We start from the raw sequence: 18,694 nt of genomic DNA, 5'->3' as shown, positions 1-18,694 counted from the left end.
TGTAGAATCTTTGATTATATGTGAGTATTACGTTACAAAATGAATAGAAAAATCTATGATGCAGCCATCTGTGAAACAAGTGGAGTCACACATTTTTTAATTCATCATAACCTTAAGCCGGTTGAAATACTTGGGCAGTTGGTTGCTGTGTATGGTGATAATGTAATAAATGGAAGAAACATCTAAAAATGGTGTGAAACGTTTAGAAATAACAGAATTAATGTGTATGATGAAGAACGAACGAGGAGGCCCTCGATAATTAGCGAGGACATGTTGAGACGCGTCGTTTATGAAATTAGAAAAATTATTGCTAAACGATTTCTGATCAGGTCCTTCTTTTTCCTGATGTTTCAGAAGCTCTTATTGGTAGTTTTGTTCGTGACCATTTAGGCTTCAGAAAGATTTGTGCACGTTGTGTGCTGCATTTCTTAACAAGACGTCACAAAAAAATCCGAATGGGATCTGCTTTGGAATTTTTGATGCGCTACACATGAAAAGGTGGTGAGTTCCTTAATTCAATTGTTACTGGCAATGAAACATGGATTTCGTATTACACACCAGAGAGAAAATGGCAGTCAAGTGAATGGCATCATCCTCAATCACCAACCACACCGAGAAAGGTCAAGCCACAGCCGTTAGATGCAAACTGATGGCCACAGATTTTTGAGATCGGTTTGGCATACGGCTGATTGATTTCATGCCACGTGGAACGATTATAATTGCAGAAGCCTACTGCAAAACTCTACTTAAGATATGGCACGCCATTAAAAATCAGCGACGTGGGCAGGTGACCAACGGCATCATCCTGCTGCACGATAATACATGTCCACATGTTGCGGGTCCATCACAAGATTTACTGAGAATATTTGTATGGGAAATTTACGATCACCCACCTTATAGTCCAAGCTTAGCCCCTTCTGATTACCATTTGTTTGGGAAATTGAAATAATTTTTGAGCGAAAAGAAATTCATGGGTGACGATGAACTTAAAAATCCTGTTAATCAGTGGCTACATAGACTGGTGGCAGAAGAATACGACGATGGTACATTGAAGTTGCTTTCATGTGGCGATTTTATTGCAAAGTGGTATCTAGTGCTAGTCGTTTCATTCCAGTATACCCTCTGCATCCTACATCCCTAACAATTTGTTTTACATATTCCAAACGTGGCCTGCCTACACAATTTTTTCCTTCTACCTGTCCTTCCAATATTAAAGCGACTAGTCCAGGATGCCTTAGTATGTGGTCTATAAGTCTGTCTCTTCTTTTAACTATATTTTTCCAAATGCTTCTTTCTTCATCTATTTGCCGCAGCAATACCTCTTCATTTGTCACTTTATCCACCCATCTTATTTTTAACATTCTCCTATAGCACCACATTTCAAAAGCTTTTAATCTTTTCTTCTCAGATACTCCGATTGTCCAAGTTTCACTTCCGTATAAAGCAACACTCCAAACATATACTTTCAAAAATCTTTTCCTAACATTGAAATTAATTTTTGATGTAAACAAATTATATTTCTTACTGAAGGCTCGTTTCGCTTGTGCTATTCAGCATTTTATATCGCTCCTGCTTCGTTTATCTTTAGTAATTCTACTTCCCAAATAACAAAATTCTTCTACCTCCATAATATTTTCTCCTCCTATTTTCACATTCAGTGGTCCATCTTTGTTATTTCTACTACATTTCATTACTTTTGTTTTGTTCTTGTTTATTTTCATGCGATAGTTCTTGCGTAGGACTTCATCTATGCCGTTCATTGTTTCTTCTAAATCCTTTTAACTCGGCTAGAATTACTATATCATCAGCAAATCGTAGGATCTATCTTTTCACCTTGTACTGTTACTCCGAATCTAAATTGTTCTTTAACATCATTAACTGCTAGTTCCATGTAAAGATTAAAAAGTAACGGAGATAGGGAACATCCTTGTCGGACGCCCTTTCTTATTACGGCTTCTTTCTTATGTTCTTCAATTATTACTGTTGCTGTTTAGTTCCTGTACATGTTAGCAATTGTTCTTCTATCTCTGTATTTGAACCCTAATTTTTTTTAAATGTTGAACATTTTATTCCAGTCTACGTTATCGAATGCCTTTTCTAGGTCTATAAACGCCAAGTATGTTGGTTTGTTTTTCTTTAATCTTCCTTCTACTATTAATCTGAGGACTAAAATTGCTTCCCTTGTCCCTATACTTTTCCTGAAACCAAATTGGTCTTCTCCTAACACTTCTTGAGAGGACTCAATTCTTCTGTATAGAATTCTAGTCAAGATTTTTGATGCATGACTAGTTAAACTAATTGTTCTGTATTCTTCACATTTATCTGCCCCTGCTTTCTTTGGTATCATGACTATAACACTTTTTTGAAATCTGACGGAAATTCCCCTTTTTCATAAATATTACACACCAATTTGTTTAATCTATCAAGTATTTTTTTTGTTTAAAGGAAATGGTGATTAGATGACGAGTACACATGAAATGTTTTAAATGAGCATTACAAAAATAACTAATAAAATAAAACTAATAACTTATAAAATAAATAATAATTATGTCTTATATTTAGCAACAATTTATATAGTGAAAACTGAAAACATTTTTTCAGGTTTTGATTTTATCCTTATTACAATGATTCTATCGCTATGCGTTTTGAAATACTCTACTCTCTTCCCTATCTTTTTATTCATTATGAAACCTACTCCTGCCTGCCCATTATTTGAAGCTGAGTTAATTATTCTAAAATCACCTGACCAAAAGTCGCCTTCCTCTTCCCACCGAACCTCACTAATTCCTACTACATCCACATTTATCCTATCCATTTCCCTTTTTAAATTTTCTAGCCTACCAACCTTTTTTAAACTTCTAACATTCCAAGCTCAGACTCGTAGAATGTTATTTTTTAATTTTCTGGTGACCCCTTCCTTAGTAGTCCCCACCCGGAGATCCGAACAGGGGACTAGTTTACATCTGGAATATTTTACCAAGGAACTCCATCATTGCTATATGAAAATGCAGAGAGCCACATTCTCTTGGAAAAAAAGCAGCTGTAGTTTTCCATTGCTTTCAGCTGCGCAGTACTCAGAGGACTGAGTGATGTTAATACGGCCGTTTAAGTCATTCTGACTCACGCCCCTAACAATTACTGAAAGAGCTGCTGTCCTCTTTCAGGAATCATTCCTTAGTCTGGCTCTCAACAGATACCTCTCCGATATGGTTGCACCTTCGGTCCAGCTACTCTGTATCCCTGAGCACTCAAGCCCCCTCACCAACGGCAAGGTCTCATGATTCATAGAGTGTTTATGTGACCAACAGATATTTTGTACAATTTACTGTAATTTTGACACACCTATAAGGAAAAAGCCTGGGGAAGCGGCCATGAAATATGTACAGAAGTAACCTGTGCATAGATTTCCCGCATTTAAAAGGTTAATAAAAATTGAACAACATATTTGCACAAAAATATCATTTTGTTTTAGTTAAATTGTATTATACATTTAATTCATGATAAAACTGACCCTCACAAACACTAAGTCGAAGGTAAAATTCAGAGGCAAGCTCTCTGAACCACTTCAGATCAAAACAGGAATATGCAAAGGCATATTCAACTGTCCTCTAGAAATGGTAATGAGGGAATGACTAAAAAAAATGCCCTCCAAAAGTAAAAATATGCCAAATCAAAACAAACTGTCTAGGTTTCACAGACAACTTGGCACTGCTAGCAAACGACATTGACGAAGCTAAATCACAGATATTAGAACTTCAAAAATATCTATCAATAAACACAAAAATAAGACATTACAACACAGTTTTAAAACCAGAAGCCACTTATGCAGAAGAAACACTCTTTCACCTGAATGAACGATCAAAGACAGACAGACTCCAGAAAATCGAAAGAAGAATTGTAAAAACTTGCATCGATAAAAAGTACCAGAAAGACAAGCAATGGTGGATTGTACCCAACAAAGTCATGAAGTTAGAACCCATCACTGATACCATGCTTAAGAGGACACTATGATTCTTTGGATACATCATGAGGAAGCAAGATTCAAGACTACTGAAACAGCTAATACAGTATGATTTCGACTCAAAAAACACCAAGACAGGATGCAGATTAAAATAAAAAAAATGAAATAACAACATCCTCACTGAATACAGATGATTGATGGTAATGTTTGGTGATGATTGGTGATGGTGGTGGTGATGATTGGTGATGGTGGTGGTGGTGATGTGATAATAATAATAATAACAGTATTAATAACTATAAAAAATAGTAGTTAATTTACAAAAATGAACAGCAATAATAAATGCTTGTAACCTATCTGTACTTGTAACCATATGTCTGCTGAATCTACTGGTGGTTTAGAAGTTTTAGTTCACACTTTTTCTGATTGCAATTCTAATGCTCCATTTTAATACTAAAGATAACATGTAAAATCCCCAACAAAGTAGAAATTTGAAGTATCCTTAAAGAAAAAAAATTGTACTTACTTTTGGTCATGAGATAAAGCCAGCGATCGTACACTACTTTCACATGAATGGAACGCATATAGTAAAGCAAGATTAAATGTTCTCCATACTTCAACAATACCCTTATCACCGCCAGTCATAAGGTATTCACCATCTCGGCTTAGCAACAGGCACTGTAAATAAAAAATTAAGAAAAGTTTATAAACTAAAAATAATCAAAGAATTAATTATCCTGATTATCAAAGAATAAATACTAAAATATAAATTGTTTTAGAACCAGAAGTATAATAATTTTCTAGTTTCCTAATTAATTTTTCTAGAATAAAAGCGCCAATGGTGACAAGGTAGAAATGCACAATGGAAATAAAAAGAAAGATAGCGATGGCAAGGAAGCCTTCAGTAAAAAGAGAAAACTGCTATGTAGTAAAAGTTTAGACTTAAAAGTTAAAGAAAAGGTGAGCCAAATTCTACGTATGGAGTGTCTTGTATAGAAGTAAATATAAACAATAAGGAAGAAGAAAAGGAACTGGAGACTTTGATATGCAGATATGTAGAAGGATGGAGAAAGTAAGATGGACGGATAGTGAGGTCTGAGGAAGTGATGAACAGGATTAAAGAAGAGCTCTTATGCAGGAAGAACACAAGTAAAAGGAAACCAGTTAGGACACATGATTAGAGGAAGTGGAATCTTGACAAATGCATCAGAAGGGTCAGTAGAAAGATACAAGAAAAAGGAAGAAGTTCATATTTCAGATGAGGTGAAGATTGGAAACTAGGCTTGGGACAGGAATTGATAAAGAACAACAGTGGTCCTGCCACCAGGAAAACACCAAATGGTGATGATGATGATAAAATGTGCTTCCTTTGTTAGGTTGTTTTTTACTTCCTGGTACGAAGTAAAGTAGTATGATCGCAAAAAATTTCGGTTTTCAGATTTCAACAGAAATATCTATTTTGATCATTCCTGAATTAATTCTGACTAGTTTTGGCATGACGTCTGTATGTATGTACATATTATATATGTAATAGTATGTATGTGTATGTATCTCGCATAACTCAAAAATGATTGGTTGTAGGATACTGAAATTTGGATTTAGGACTGTTGTAACATCTATTTGTGCACCTCCCCTTTTGATTGCAATTGACTGAACCAAAAGTTTTTATTCTTTCTTTGGTTTTAACATTTTCCTCCTCTTCATATTTATCTTCTTGTCATTTTTTTTAGATGTACTTTTTCGTGTTAGGTTTCTTTTTCCTATATGGTTGTTTCTTTTTAATTTTTGATTGTTCGTCAAATAATCGAATATTACAAACTGAATATTTTACACTGTAAGGTCAAAATTAAAATTTATAACCAGTATACAGGAGTTCACTAAACGGAATTGTTTTATTAACTTTTATTTATATGACACACCAGAAATCTGAAACTTTTGTTTATCTTCATTAGTAGCAAGGTACTCATGAAGATATGAATAATACTAATCTAATAATACAAGTAATAAAGGGACTTTTATTCAAACCTAATATTTCATGTAAGATTACTGGATAAATAATTGTATAAATATTTGATGTTAATAAAAACTGATATTTCAGCAATTGTGTAACTGTCCACTTTATTAAAGAATTGGAGGATCGTATCTCACTTTCAAATGAAATAAGTTTAATTTAATAAATAAGTAATTTAATATAAGGAAGTATAAGGAAGTTATGTAGTGTCCACTTCACTTTCTTTTTCAAAATAATACTGCCTACAAATAGTTATTTTGTTATTACAAAATTCCTACAAAGTAAATTTATTACTGAAGATTGTTTTGTTATTTAATTCTAAAATATTTTAACTAGATCAGATAACAAAGTATCTAAATAATATACATTCTTTTCTAAATTTTATTTTTTTAACTGGGCATTTTTACACATAGCAAACAAAATTTTATTAAACTTCATTTAGTTTAATGTTTCATCTACACTGAAACATTACAATTGATGTTTATAAACTGCTATTTAAAAGCTAGGTAGCTCTGGATGAGATGGTTTTAAAGAAGTGGGCTGCTTATTTTTTTCAAAAAATAATTGAATGTTAGAATCTTTGCACAGATGAAAAAAAATCACTATTTCAATGTAATGTACAAAAAAAATGGATAAATAATTCAATGCTGGTAGATTTATATCAGTAAATGAAAATAAAAACAATATTTAATGATATACATATATATAATTTGTCAAGGGACAACAGAATAAGAAACAATGGCTGGACATAATATAGGTTACTCATCTCATTATGTTTGTTTTTTAAAAAACAAAAACTTTCTTTTTAATAATTAAGAAAACCTGCAAAATCTATAATTTAAAAAAAAACAAACTATGTTAAAAGTAAATGTTTCATATTTCTGTAATGAAATTAAAATCCCAAAGAATTTTATCAAAACATTATCAATAATGCGGTGTTCACATTTCAAATAAATAAATAATAATAGTCAGACATACCTGAAGGTTGTCATTATGGCTTTCATGTCGCAATCGTTTACCATTTATTGTGAAAGCAGCGATGTTACCACGTTCATAATTGACAACAATAACACCTTCACGAGACATAGCGATATTTTCAGGGCTGACAAAACCAAGCGGTGCTTCAAGACAACGTAACAAATCACCAAATGTTGTATGGACAAGTACTGGACCAGCTGTTAAAAAATAATTACGCTTTATTAGCACAATAATTATAGTATTTTAATTAGGTCGTCAATATATACATTATAAGCCAATACAACCATAATATTACGAAATCTGACATCTCATTATATGCTGTAAATCTTTTCTTCTTTATGTACCTTGAAATAGTTTAACAAAATCTGTATAATGTTCTATTATAGATTTTTAACACAGGAGTTTGATTATTTCTATAAGTTATTTTTATTTTTGTTTTATTATGTTAAAAGTAAAATAAAATGTAAATGTAAAAATAAAATAACACATTATGTCATATTAGTGCAATAAAAATAATCAAAACAACTTTATTTGAATTGCTGAGTTATCTGAACAGTATAGGAGGAAAAACAAATTAAAAAGCTTTCTTCTGGAATATAAATCAGCAAAGTAATTACATTTAATGTTCTTTTATTTTATTTATTACTACTAGCAGCAGTTTATTAAAATAAAGATCAGTTGCATTAGCAGTTACTAAATGAACAGCAACTCTAATTCAAGGTAAAACAACAACAATATAGCAAAATGGACATTAACCCAACATAATGATATTCCTATCTAGATATAGAATTGAATTAGGGATAAAGCAGGAAAATATTTTATGAAAGAACTTAATGTAAATAATACCAATGGTACTTAAGAAGTGTTACAATCATTTTAACACTGGTGGTATCGATTTACTTATATTTTTAAAATCAATATCCCAAACACCAAGTACATCACAGAAAAGTGCTGTTTGTTGTACCTTTTTAATAACATTGTAATAATAATGCCAATAAGTTTTATCAATGAACTGAGTAACTGGTGGTATATTAAGAACAAAGTGTCTTCATCATGAGGTGCACAAATCTAATTGAACGAATTACTTATGATCAAACAGCTTCAACATCAAGCATCCCTTAAGCCTTAAACAACGAAAATTTTAAAATGGAAATTTTGGCATTTTTCAAGATAAAAACTTATTACTATTATTTATTAATAATTTATGAATGAACACATTTACATGTACTGTATATACATTATAAATGTATATTTTCTGTCAATAACATGATAGTAACTTACATGATATCATGACAGTGATTATTCAGCTAAAAAAAATCAATAAAGGGTTGGCAAAAATTTTTATTTAAAATATCTCATTGCGTTTTGTTAATATTAATTGACTATACTATGCAACATTTAGATTAGAGTTGCAAAAAGATCAAAATGTTCAGTAAAAAAATTAGCTGTTAGATGGTACCACTGAAAGGAGAAAATAAATATTATATATATTTTTTTTCTTTTTAAGTACATATATTGTACAGCAATATCATTAAAATAATACAGTGATACTGTAATAATAAAATAGTAAAATAAAGTACAGTAATTTACTGTATAACATAACAAGCACCTAACCTGTTTCTGCATTAAATGTGAGTCTCAATTTACACAATTTCATTATATGCGAAATTTTCTGGAACATAATACCTGTGTAAATTGAAGGTACGCTGTATAATAAATTTAACTATACTGTATTTAATACTTAACTATACTTATATATATATAAATTTTTAGAATAAATAAATCTAAATTTATAAATATAATCAAACCAAACTTAATCTACACTTGCTTTGCTCGCTAGTCAATGTTAGCGGGCAAAGGGAACGTAGGTTAAGTTTGGTTAGATTATATTTATAATTATATTTATTTATAATAAATAAAGTTAGATTATAATTTTAATTTATTTATTTCTCCTTTCAGTAGCGCCATCTAACAACTAACTGACAATTGACTAACTACAGATCAGTTGCGGGCATCTTCTTGAAAAGTATCTTTACAACTTACTGTTATTAAAAAATTGCTATGCTGTTCTTTCTGTGCCGCCACTTGGCAATCATTTTATGTTTTATGTAAAATATAACATAAAACTAATATACATGAAAAATATTATATAAATACAAACAAAATTTCAATTTCATAAACCATCACAGTGTTCAAGTGAGACAGTCATAGAAACTGCAACAGATAGCAGCACTCATGTAAATTAACATAAAATTTTCATTATTTTAGTATTTTTATTATGCAATAATGGAATTATTTCAATCACAAGTGAGGATACGGGATCCCACAAAAGTATTTTCATGAAAAATTAAGGTAAGGTATGTCTTATCTCAATATTCTATACTAGGTAGTTTATTTAATGGAATTTATATATTATATATATATAACCTTGCATTGATAAATAGTTACAATAAGTGATAGAGCAAACTGTTCAACTGACTACTGAAGTACCACTAACCTAAAATATGGAAATGTCATTAAATAAAATTAATTCTGTTTGTTTCCTGGACTTTGAGATCAATATATTATAATAGCATATTTCTTTGCATTTATTTCCTTTAAAATATGTCAGAATCTTACCTATACTGCTTAAAGGCAACGATGGGAGAAATAAAAAAATGCTCAAGAATAACACACTCTCCATCAGATACAAACAAAATAGTTAGTGGTGAAAAGATTTTCCACTGTCTTCTTCACCGATTAGGATACTTGATTATAGCATAACAATGACAAAACTGTAATTTACACTTTTAGCAAAAGAAAAGTTAACATATTTCCTTTCCAAAGAAAAACAGAAATGGATACATCTTTTAGTATAATTTTGAAGTCAGTCAAAGTACATATAATAATAATAATTATCTTAATTAAAACCTAATGAATCAAAACTTACCGATCGATCCGGAAACAACTAATCCAAGTTCAGCAGATATAACGACAGCGGCGACCGGTTGTTCATGACCGGTAAGTGTTGCACGAGGTGTCGGTATATCGCCTTCACCCATAATAGTTTGTGACCTAGCATTCCAGTGCCATAATAATACAGTGCAATCTGCTGATCCAGATGCGATATAACAATCTGATGTAATATTACATTCTGATCTTGACAAACAAGTAACTACACCGTAATGACCAAAAACTATCTGTACAATTTTAGCTGTAAAATAAAAGTAGAACAATAAATATACTAAGTAATTAATATAGGTAACTTACAAGTTACACTTAACATAAACTTATGACAGCAATAACAATATATTATTTGTTTTATATTAATAAATATATAATAAAACTGCTGTTAAAAACTAGAATCAGATTAAATCAACATATTGTATTTATGTAAATAAATACAACTAGAATAAACAATTACACACTAAAAACTTCCCACACATGTTATATAAAGTAAAATGTAATTTTATTTAAGCTGTATTTAAGATAAAAATTTTCTCTGCAAAGAGCACAGTTAATTATTCCATATTATTTAAAAAGTTTGTTAAATCTGAGAGAAGGATTTTACATCTTTCTTTGTGATATCATTACTTTAGGTAAGCTTTTATACTTTTTTTTTTTTTTTGTTCTTAAACACCCCCAACATCCCCGGCCTCCGCCGTTAGGCTATGCGCAGGAATGTCGGAGTGTCGTGGCAGTCGACTGCCCCCCTGTCTTGCCTTTTCTTTGGCATCCCATCGGGGTCCTCTCAGTTTCATCAAGATGCAGCAGCCCTCCCTTCTGGACGACCACTACATCCCTCCACTTAGAGGCTACCCTTCCCGTCCCTACACTAGGTTGCCGGCTACGCATTGCGCGAAGCCGGCAAACCGCCGCGTCCCCCTCTCACACCTGAGGGTCCCAAATGCATCATCGGAGCACCCCAACTGACCTTCATTCTTGCATATGAAGGAGCCAAAGCGTCCTCTGCATCCAGGCTGCCTCCCTGGCCCTGCACGGCGACCACGATTCGCCCCCTGTATTTTATTTTATTTATTTATTTATTATTATTTTTTTTTTTCACCCATCCGCAGGACACAACACAAGTAATAAAACACACTCACACCACCACTTAGCCGCCATCAGGAAAACGCAGTTAAGCCTAGTAACACACCCATACAGAATACATAATTAATAAAAGTCTATTCTTCCCATCCGTCTCATTCTTCGGCTTCGTCACCGCTGGTCGTGGCCTTCCTACACACGGTCGCAGTGATCGTGTATGCCATCCCGCCAGCAATATAAGCACAAAAACATAAACAAAAGAAATGAAATACACACTACAATAAAATAAAATTCAGTAAACACAGTAACTTCCCGCTGCTGCGGCAGCTCTCGTCGCAGTCAGCCACCACTATCACGTTGGCTGCGATTGCACTCCTCAACCAGCAGCAAAACACAAAACAACTCAATAAAATGACATAAAATAAGATAAATAAAACACAATCAGGACAATAGCGAAGAACCCTCCCTTCAGTTGCAGCCCATCACGTTGGCGTCTGAACTTATTCCTCCTTCCGCAGTCCGCGGGCACGTTCGCTGTGAGTGCCCTCGTAACCGTTAGAAGGAACACAATCAATAAAATAAAATAATACCACAATCATACAATACAAGGAAAATACATAATAAATGAAACCCACACTTCATGTTGTCTCTTCGGCGATGTCACCTCTAGCCGTGGCCCTCCTGCACACGGTCGAAGCGATCGTGCTTGTCATCTCGAGCCGGCCGTAGAGTACCAACCACAGTGACAATGAATTCACAATACAATACAAAAATAATATATATAGTAGAAGAAACACACAGTATACTTGCTAGGGAAATTGCTGCTTACCCGCGCCTAGAAGTCTTCTCCCCACTCTCTTCCATGTACCTCCTTCGTCTTCAGGATGCTAGCCACCGTGCTCTGTACCGCATCCCATTCTCTCTTCCCTTTCAGCATGTGAGCTACAGTTGTTTCTGGAGTGAGGCCATCTGTGCCATGCCTACGCCGGACCACAGCCCACCTTTCGCACTCGTAAAAGGTGTGCTCCGGCGTGTCATCCTGACCGCAGTAGAAGCACCTCGGTGTCCGTCTTCTCTTGAACCGATGAAGGTAGACCCCGAACTCTCCGTGTCCAGACAGGAACTGCGTGAGGAAGTAATCTACCTCCCCATGCCTCCGCCTGACCCACGGTCCCAAGTCCGGGATCAGTCTCCTGGTCCATGCCCCAGCCGTAGCCGTTCTCCACATCTCCTGCCAGTTGACCATCAGCTGCCTCCCGGCTTCCGCCTTCGGCGTCCCTTCGTATGTGGAGACCAGCTGCGTGGCCCGCAGCACGATGGGAGGCACCCCTGCGATGACTGCCACTGCGCATCCAGATACGGTGCTGTACGCCGATGTTATGCGTATCGCCTCTCTTCTAGTAAGGGAGGCTAGCATCCGTACGTTCTTCTTTCTCGAAAGTGCGTCCTTCCAGGCCGGGACCGCGTACAGCAAGACGGAGGAAACCACTGAAAGGATCAGCCGTCGCTTGCTCGCTCGTGGTCCGCTCTTGTTGCCCATTAGTTTTTGTAGAGCGTCTTGTATCTGCTCGGCCCTCTTCGTGACCTCTCTGAGGTGGGTGTTAGACAGCCCATTCTTGTCAATCCACACGCCCAGGTACTTAGCGCAATCGGACGTGTGGACCCGTACGTCGTCTACCATGAAGGACATTCCCCTCAGTCTTCTTCTGCCGGTGATCGGGACAGCTGCCGTCTTGTGCGGTGCCAGTCGTAGTCCTCTCTCCCCCAGCCATCTGCTGACGACTGCCACCGCCAAGTTTGCCTTATCTTCTACCTCCTCCTCCGTCCGTCCCGACACCATCAGCGCGAGGTCATCTGCGTACGCGACCGACTGGCATCCTTCCGGGAGTTCTTCCCGCAGAAGGCCGTCGTACGCGATGTTCCAAAGAAGAGGCACAAGCACCGACCCCTGCGGAACGCCTCCAAACATGTTGAAGTCATCTTCTCCTTCCTCTGTGCGTACCTGCAGAGATCTCTCATGCAGATAGTCATTTATTACGGCGAGCAAGTAGCCGCTGATCCCCCTCTCCCGGAGTATTCCCATGATCACTCCCCATGGCACGCTGTTAAATGCATTCCTGATGTATAGGAGAATGATCAATGGGATTTTCCTTCGTCGCCACGTGCCTGCCGACTGAACTCTGGCCCACTCTAGCACCCGTCGGACGGCGTCGACGGTCGATCTTCCCCGAACGAAGCCGTACTGGTCTGGGGAAAGACCTCCGCCCGCCTCAATCTCCGACCGCAGTCTTTCAGCGATCAGTCTCTCATACAGCTTTCCCATCGTGTTGATGAGGCAGATCGGCCGGTATTTCCTGGTTTCTTCGGCTCCCGGTTTCGGGAGGAGGACCAACCTGGCCTCCTTCCAACAGCCGGGAAAACTCCCCGTGGACAATGCCCCACTGAACATGTCTAACACCGTCCACGGGTGCCTATCCACCAACACCTTCACGATGGACCCAGGGATGTTATCTGGGCCCGGGCTCTTCCGCAGGCTCATCTTCTTGGACGCCCACTGTAGTTCTTCTACAGTGAAGCGCCTTTGTTGATCACCAGCTATCGGTTCCCATTCCTCCTCTTCGACGTGGAAGAGCTCCGTTATCGCTGTGAGAGACTATTCCCTTGTCAATGGGGCCAGGCGCCTACCAAACTTCTTGGTGACGATCTGGTAGGCCCTGCCCCACGGATCTTGCTCCAGGTCTTCCACGAGGTGTTGCCACGCCTCTTGTTTGGCAGCCTTAATGGCTCTACAAAGGCTTCTTCGTGCCGCGTGGAACACCTTCGTTTCCTCCTGTAGGCGCTCAGAGTCCCTCCGTCGTGCGCGCTGCATCCTCCGCCTTGCTGTTTTGGTTTCACCACGCAGTCTCGCAATGTCCCTGTTCCACCAGTAAACATTCTTTACGCGTCTTCCAGGCTGTGGCCGCTGTTTCACACATTCCCCCTGTAGGATGGCCATGAATTCCTCGGGGGTGTGAACACGCCTACGGGCCACCTCTGCCGCCGTCCTATCCGCTACCGTCGCAGCCTGCTGTTCCGACGGCCTCCAGATAGGGTCCTGTTCCTTTAGACCCCTTCCGCCTCCTTGTATTTCAAAAATTATGGCCTTGTGGTCGCTGGCAAAATCATCTTCTACTACCTGCCAGCCCACTATCCTTCTTGCCACCCTATCTGAGGCCGCTGTCAGATCCAACACCGATCCATCACCCCTTGCGTCGTATGTAGGCACCCTAGGCGTGTTCATGACCACCAGTCCCGCGGCCCCAAGCATTGTAGCTAGGGTGTAGCCTCTGCGCGTGGACCGGCACCCTCCGAGTTCAGTGCATTCGGAGTTGAAGTCCCCGGTCAAAAGTACCGGGAACCCAGCCCTTCGTATGCATTCCTCCAGGTTTCCGATGAATTCTTCATGTCGATCCATTCCGCTGTTGGGAGAGATGTACCCATTGATCACCGTGAGTTGATGGATGTCTACAGCCACGAACCCTCTACCTCTAACTACCTTCGTGACTGCAAACCTGCCGGTGACATTCCGTATAGCAGCATCGCCATCCTGGTCAACATACCAGTGGACTGAGTTAACCAGTCGCTGATTAGGTTCCACGACCAGCAGTAGGTTGTATCCTCCAACCAGCGCTGCCGCCCATGCCAAGTCATGGGCAGCCACAGCTCTGTTTACGTTGAGATGTAAACACTTCATTTCCGAACGTGTTTACAGTCCCTGCTACCCAGTCTATGCCCAATCACTCCACAACCCACGCATTTGGTGGGTTCCCGGCACTCTGCCCTCTTGTGCCCCGTCGCCCCGCAATTGTAACAACAGGCTCTCCTATCGGGACCCGTGCAGTGTGCCGCAACATGACCCGTCTCCCAACAGCGAAAGCAGTTAACATCTGGTCTTCGTATCTCCGCTCGATACGATTGCCACCCTACAAGGAGCCTCCCGGTGGACGTAAGCCTCTTCGCCTCTTCCAACGGCAGCACCACAGTGGCGTTCTGCGTTTGTCCATATGCTTGGCGGACCGACGTGATCCTAGCAGACGTCTTTCCCTCCAGCACGCGTTGTACCGCCGCCATCACCTCCTCCTTAGTCACTTCAGCGTCAAGGTCTCTAATGTGGACAACCTCTTTTCTGTCCAACTGCCCTTTCCCACCAATCTTCACCTCTGGCGCCTTCTGTGCCATTTTCTCTCGTAGGGATTTGGCAGAGTTGGTCCCCGCCCGCACCCGTACCTCGACATCCTCGCCCCTGCCTTTACGAACTGAGAGTATGTTAGGAGCCAGTTCCTCTCCCACTGTTACCTTCACTTGGCGTAGTAGCTCTGCATAGGACTTGCCCGTCTGCCGTAGGACCACGGTCTCGGTCTGCCTCTCACGCCGTTCCTAGGTCGGGTCCCCTGAGTGAAACATAGTAACCTTCCTTTTATGCTTTCTTGCTCAGAATTCCAGGGTGTTTTTAACTATGCTACGCAGTTTACCCTCTGGCGCCGCAACAGTCACCGGGTGTACCTCGTACGTTGAAACGGTTTCCAGACCAGATAGCAACCAATCGACAGCAGTTATGTCTTCCCCTTTAACTGGTATCACGTACAGGTTTCCCGACATGTCGCACCACAGTGCCTGGGAGCATAGCGCCACTGTTCAGCTTCCTCTTTATACCGGGTGCCAGGTCGCAGACCCGGCAAGCTATTTTTGACTTCTTGTCGCTCTCAAGGTCCAGCACATAGACACATGCACGCTCGTCATCCGCCTTGTGTAAGCCCCGCACCTCCTCGACTAGCTCGAAGGCCTGTTGGGGCCACCTTTTTTTAGCAAGCTCCTTCAGGTCTTGGACCTCCCCCTTCTTCAGCGCTGCCTGGATCGCGGCGAGATCCGACCCTGCCGTCTGGGTATGCTTATTGTCCAGGTTCGCAGTCCCTCGAGTGCCCTGCATCGTCGTCGCAACCCTTTGCGCCTTTTCCATGACTCTGCCGGCCGTCTCCTTGAAAATGTCGCTCACTTCTGGGCTCGCCTCACATAGAAGCAGCAGGACCTGAATTTCTTCCAGAAGCGACTTCATGGTCGGGTGGTGGGCCTCTTCCGCGTCTTCACTCACCTCCTTCCTGCGCTTCCGCGCCCTGAGCTTGCCCAAAACCGTCTCGTCCGTTGCCTCCTCCTCTGACTGGTCGGTGGAGGAAGTCAGCGGGGGGCGCGGTGAGCGCAACGTCTTCCTTGACCGTCGGAAGGCCCTCTCTTCCTCTGTCGTTGCTGCACTACACCCCGCAACGGGGTGATACACGGGGCGTGATATTAAACGTTAATATCACGCCTTCCCACGAACCGATTTCCACGGTTGATGTCTTAAAATGATCGTCTTGTCAAACACTAACAACTACAAACTATTCTACACTAATTGGCACTGTTTAAAATTTCACTTAATACGACCGCCATGCGGTCCATATTTAAACTAAAAAACCTTATATCTACTGTAATTTCTAACCGATTTGAACGTTTTATGCCTTAATCCACTCGTCTAAACCTATATTTTATCACTAAACACTAATAACTACCGAAAACTATGAAAAACCACTGATATTATCACCCGTACGGGATACACCGAATCTAACTGCTTATCGGACCGAGTCACTACTCAACTAAGCTTTTATACCTGATGTAACCTTACCTCAAGTGTTACGTGAATGTTTAGTCGATTTGCACACAAAGAGTATAAACTAACATACGTAAAGTGGAAAGTTCTGACAGAAATGTTTTATATTTTTTATATTTGTTATTTGTTTTATATTTGTTGTTTATATTATTCAATTATTGGCTAATAATGATCTCTAAACATAGAATTTTTCATAATTCTTAATATTCTTTTTTTAAATTTAATAAATTTTTTTCCCAGGTGGTATTACCAGGTCAATTACTTAATAAATAACCTACATATGAGAAAATAAGTACAAGGAATATTCAATAATTAACAAGACAAACTGATATAGAGAAAAAACAATTCATTCAATGACAATGAAACTTTTTGATGGTCAAATTAGCAACACACTTAATCAGATGTTCGGTCATAATTAATCTAAACATAACCTCTTTTGTTGGTTTCAGAATGTCAGCTCTGCTTGAAATGTGTATGCCAGAAGAGCAACATTCAGTGATAAGATTTTTGCTATCAGAAAGAAGGTGTGAAATTGGCAGAAATTTACTCAAGAATGCTGAAACAATATGTGAAAGGTGTTTAAACCACAGCAACGTGTATTAGTAGGAGGAACAGTTTAATTCAGGCAGAACAAGTGTGACTGATCTCCACTGCTCTGGAAGACCAGTTGAAAATTCATCTACTGTGCTCCAAAATCACATAAATGATCTTATTCACGAAGACAGGCAAGCCAAAATTTTCCAAATTTGCTAGTTTGTGTAATATTAAATAAGCTAGTTTGTATAATACGCGGTGGGAACCACATTCATTCATGACATGTTGAATTATTAAAAAACGTGTTTGAGATGGGTTCCAAGTCAGTAGACTCAAGCCTATAAAGTTGGGTTGGGAGATGTTGCCACATCCTCCTTACAGCCCAGGCCTCGCCCCATCCAATTTTCATTTGTTCAGCCTATTCAAAGAGTTTTCATGCAGTAAGAAGTTTGTCGACAAACAAAGTGTCAAAAATACGATTCACAAATGGTTCAAACAGCAAGACTTTTATGCTGTGGGAATCATAAAGCTCACAGAATGGTGGAACAAGAGTGTACATGTTGCTTGATATTATGTTGAAAAGTAGTGTAAGTTTCAATGTCATTGAATAAATAGTTTTTTCTCTACATCAATTAGTCTCGTTAATTATTGAACATCTCTCGTATAATAAATAATTAATCTATCCATACCAGTCATCTGCGTAAAACTTTTGAACTAAAACATTATATTGTATTATAACAATTAAGTGTTAAAACATTTTGATCTATATATAGACTTAACAGCTTTATTTTTACAATTAAGAAAATCATTTTGATTCCTGAAGAGTATATACATATTAAATCAATATGAACTCTCTTAAAAACAATAAAATTAGTTTTTGATCTATCTAAATAATTAACCATAAATTATTCATCTTAACTGCTTAAAATATCAATTACATTAACATACAGGATGTTAATGTTTATCTTTTAGAATTTTCCACAAAAATCAACTGTATTTAACAAAATTTTAGCAACAATGTAATTCAATTACATACTTATAACCAGTAAATATATAACTTAGGCTAGGCGGTAGGAAGAAAGTTACACATTAACAATCAAGAAAGGTATGAATGGTTCAAACTATTTATACTGCCCACATTAAAAGGGATTTTATCCCTTAAAATAATTTAAGTAGCAAACATTTAATGTTTGCTACTTAAATTATTTTAATTTTTGATTAACATAAAGTGCCTACATAATACACAGAAAGATCTTGATCATTTGAACATCAAAATTCACAAACTTCTTTTTTCTAAATACAAATTTAAATCTAACATCATAAGAAATTTAATGTAAATATACACATTTTATTAAAAAATGATATTGAAAAAATATATATGTTAAACTTTTATATTTATCTACCATTGATTAACACGTTTTCTATGCCGTAATTACATCTCACTTTACTAACAAATGTATTATGGGAAAATTTACAGCTTTTACCTTAAAATGAGACATTATATATG

The 18,694-nt window shown here is 38.1% G+C and overlaps 1 protein-coding gene across 1 annotated transcript in view; it reads right to left on the bottom strand.

The window, feature by feature from the left end:
• Positions 1 to 18,694, bottom strand: part of rg (A kinase anchor protein rugose) — a 1,091,579-nt gene that overhangs the window by 7,345 nt on the left and 1,065,540 nt on the right. The window contains exons 52-54 of the mRNA XM_075379107.1: positions 9,877 to 10,140; positions 6,948 to 7,144; positions 4,485 to 4,636 (exon numbers count right to left, since the gene is read on the bottom strand). Coding sequence (XP_075235222.1) covers positions 4,485 to 4,636; positions 6,948 to 7,144; positions 9,877 to 10,140 — 613 coding nt within the window. The remainder of the gene's footprint in view (positions 1 to 4,484; positions 4,637 to 6,947; positions 7,145 to 9,876; positions 10,141 to 18,694) is intronic.

This window comes from Lycorma delicatula, chromosome 11 (genome assembly GCF_047948215.1).
Source record: "Lycorma delicatula isolate Av1 chromosome 11, ASM4794821v1, whole genome shotgun sequence".
Taxonomy (NCBI): domain Eukaryota; kingdom Metazoa; phylum Arthropoda; class Insecta; order Hemiptera; family Fulgoridae; genus Lycorma; species Lycorma delicatula.
This window is presented reverse-complemented; position numbering and strand designations above follow the sequence as displayed.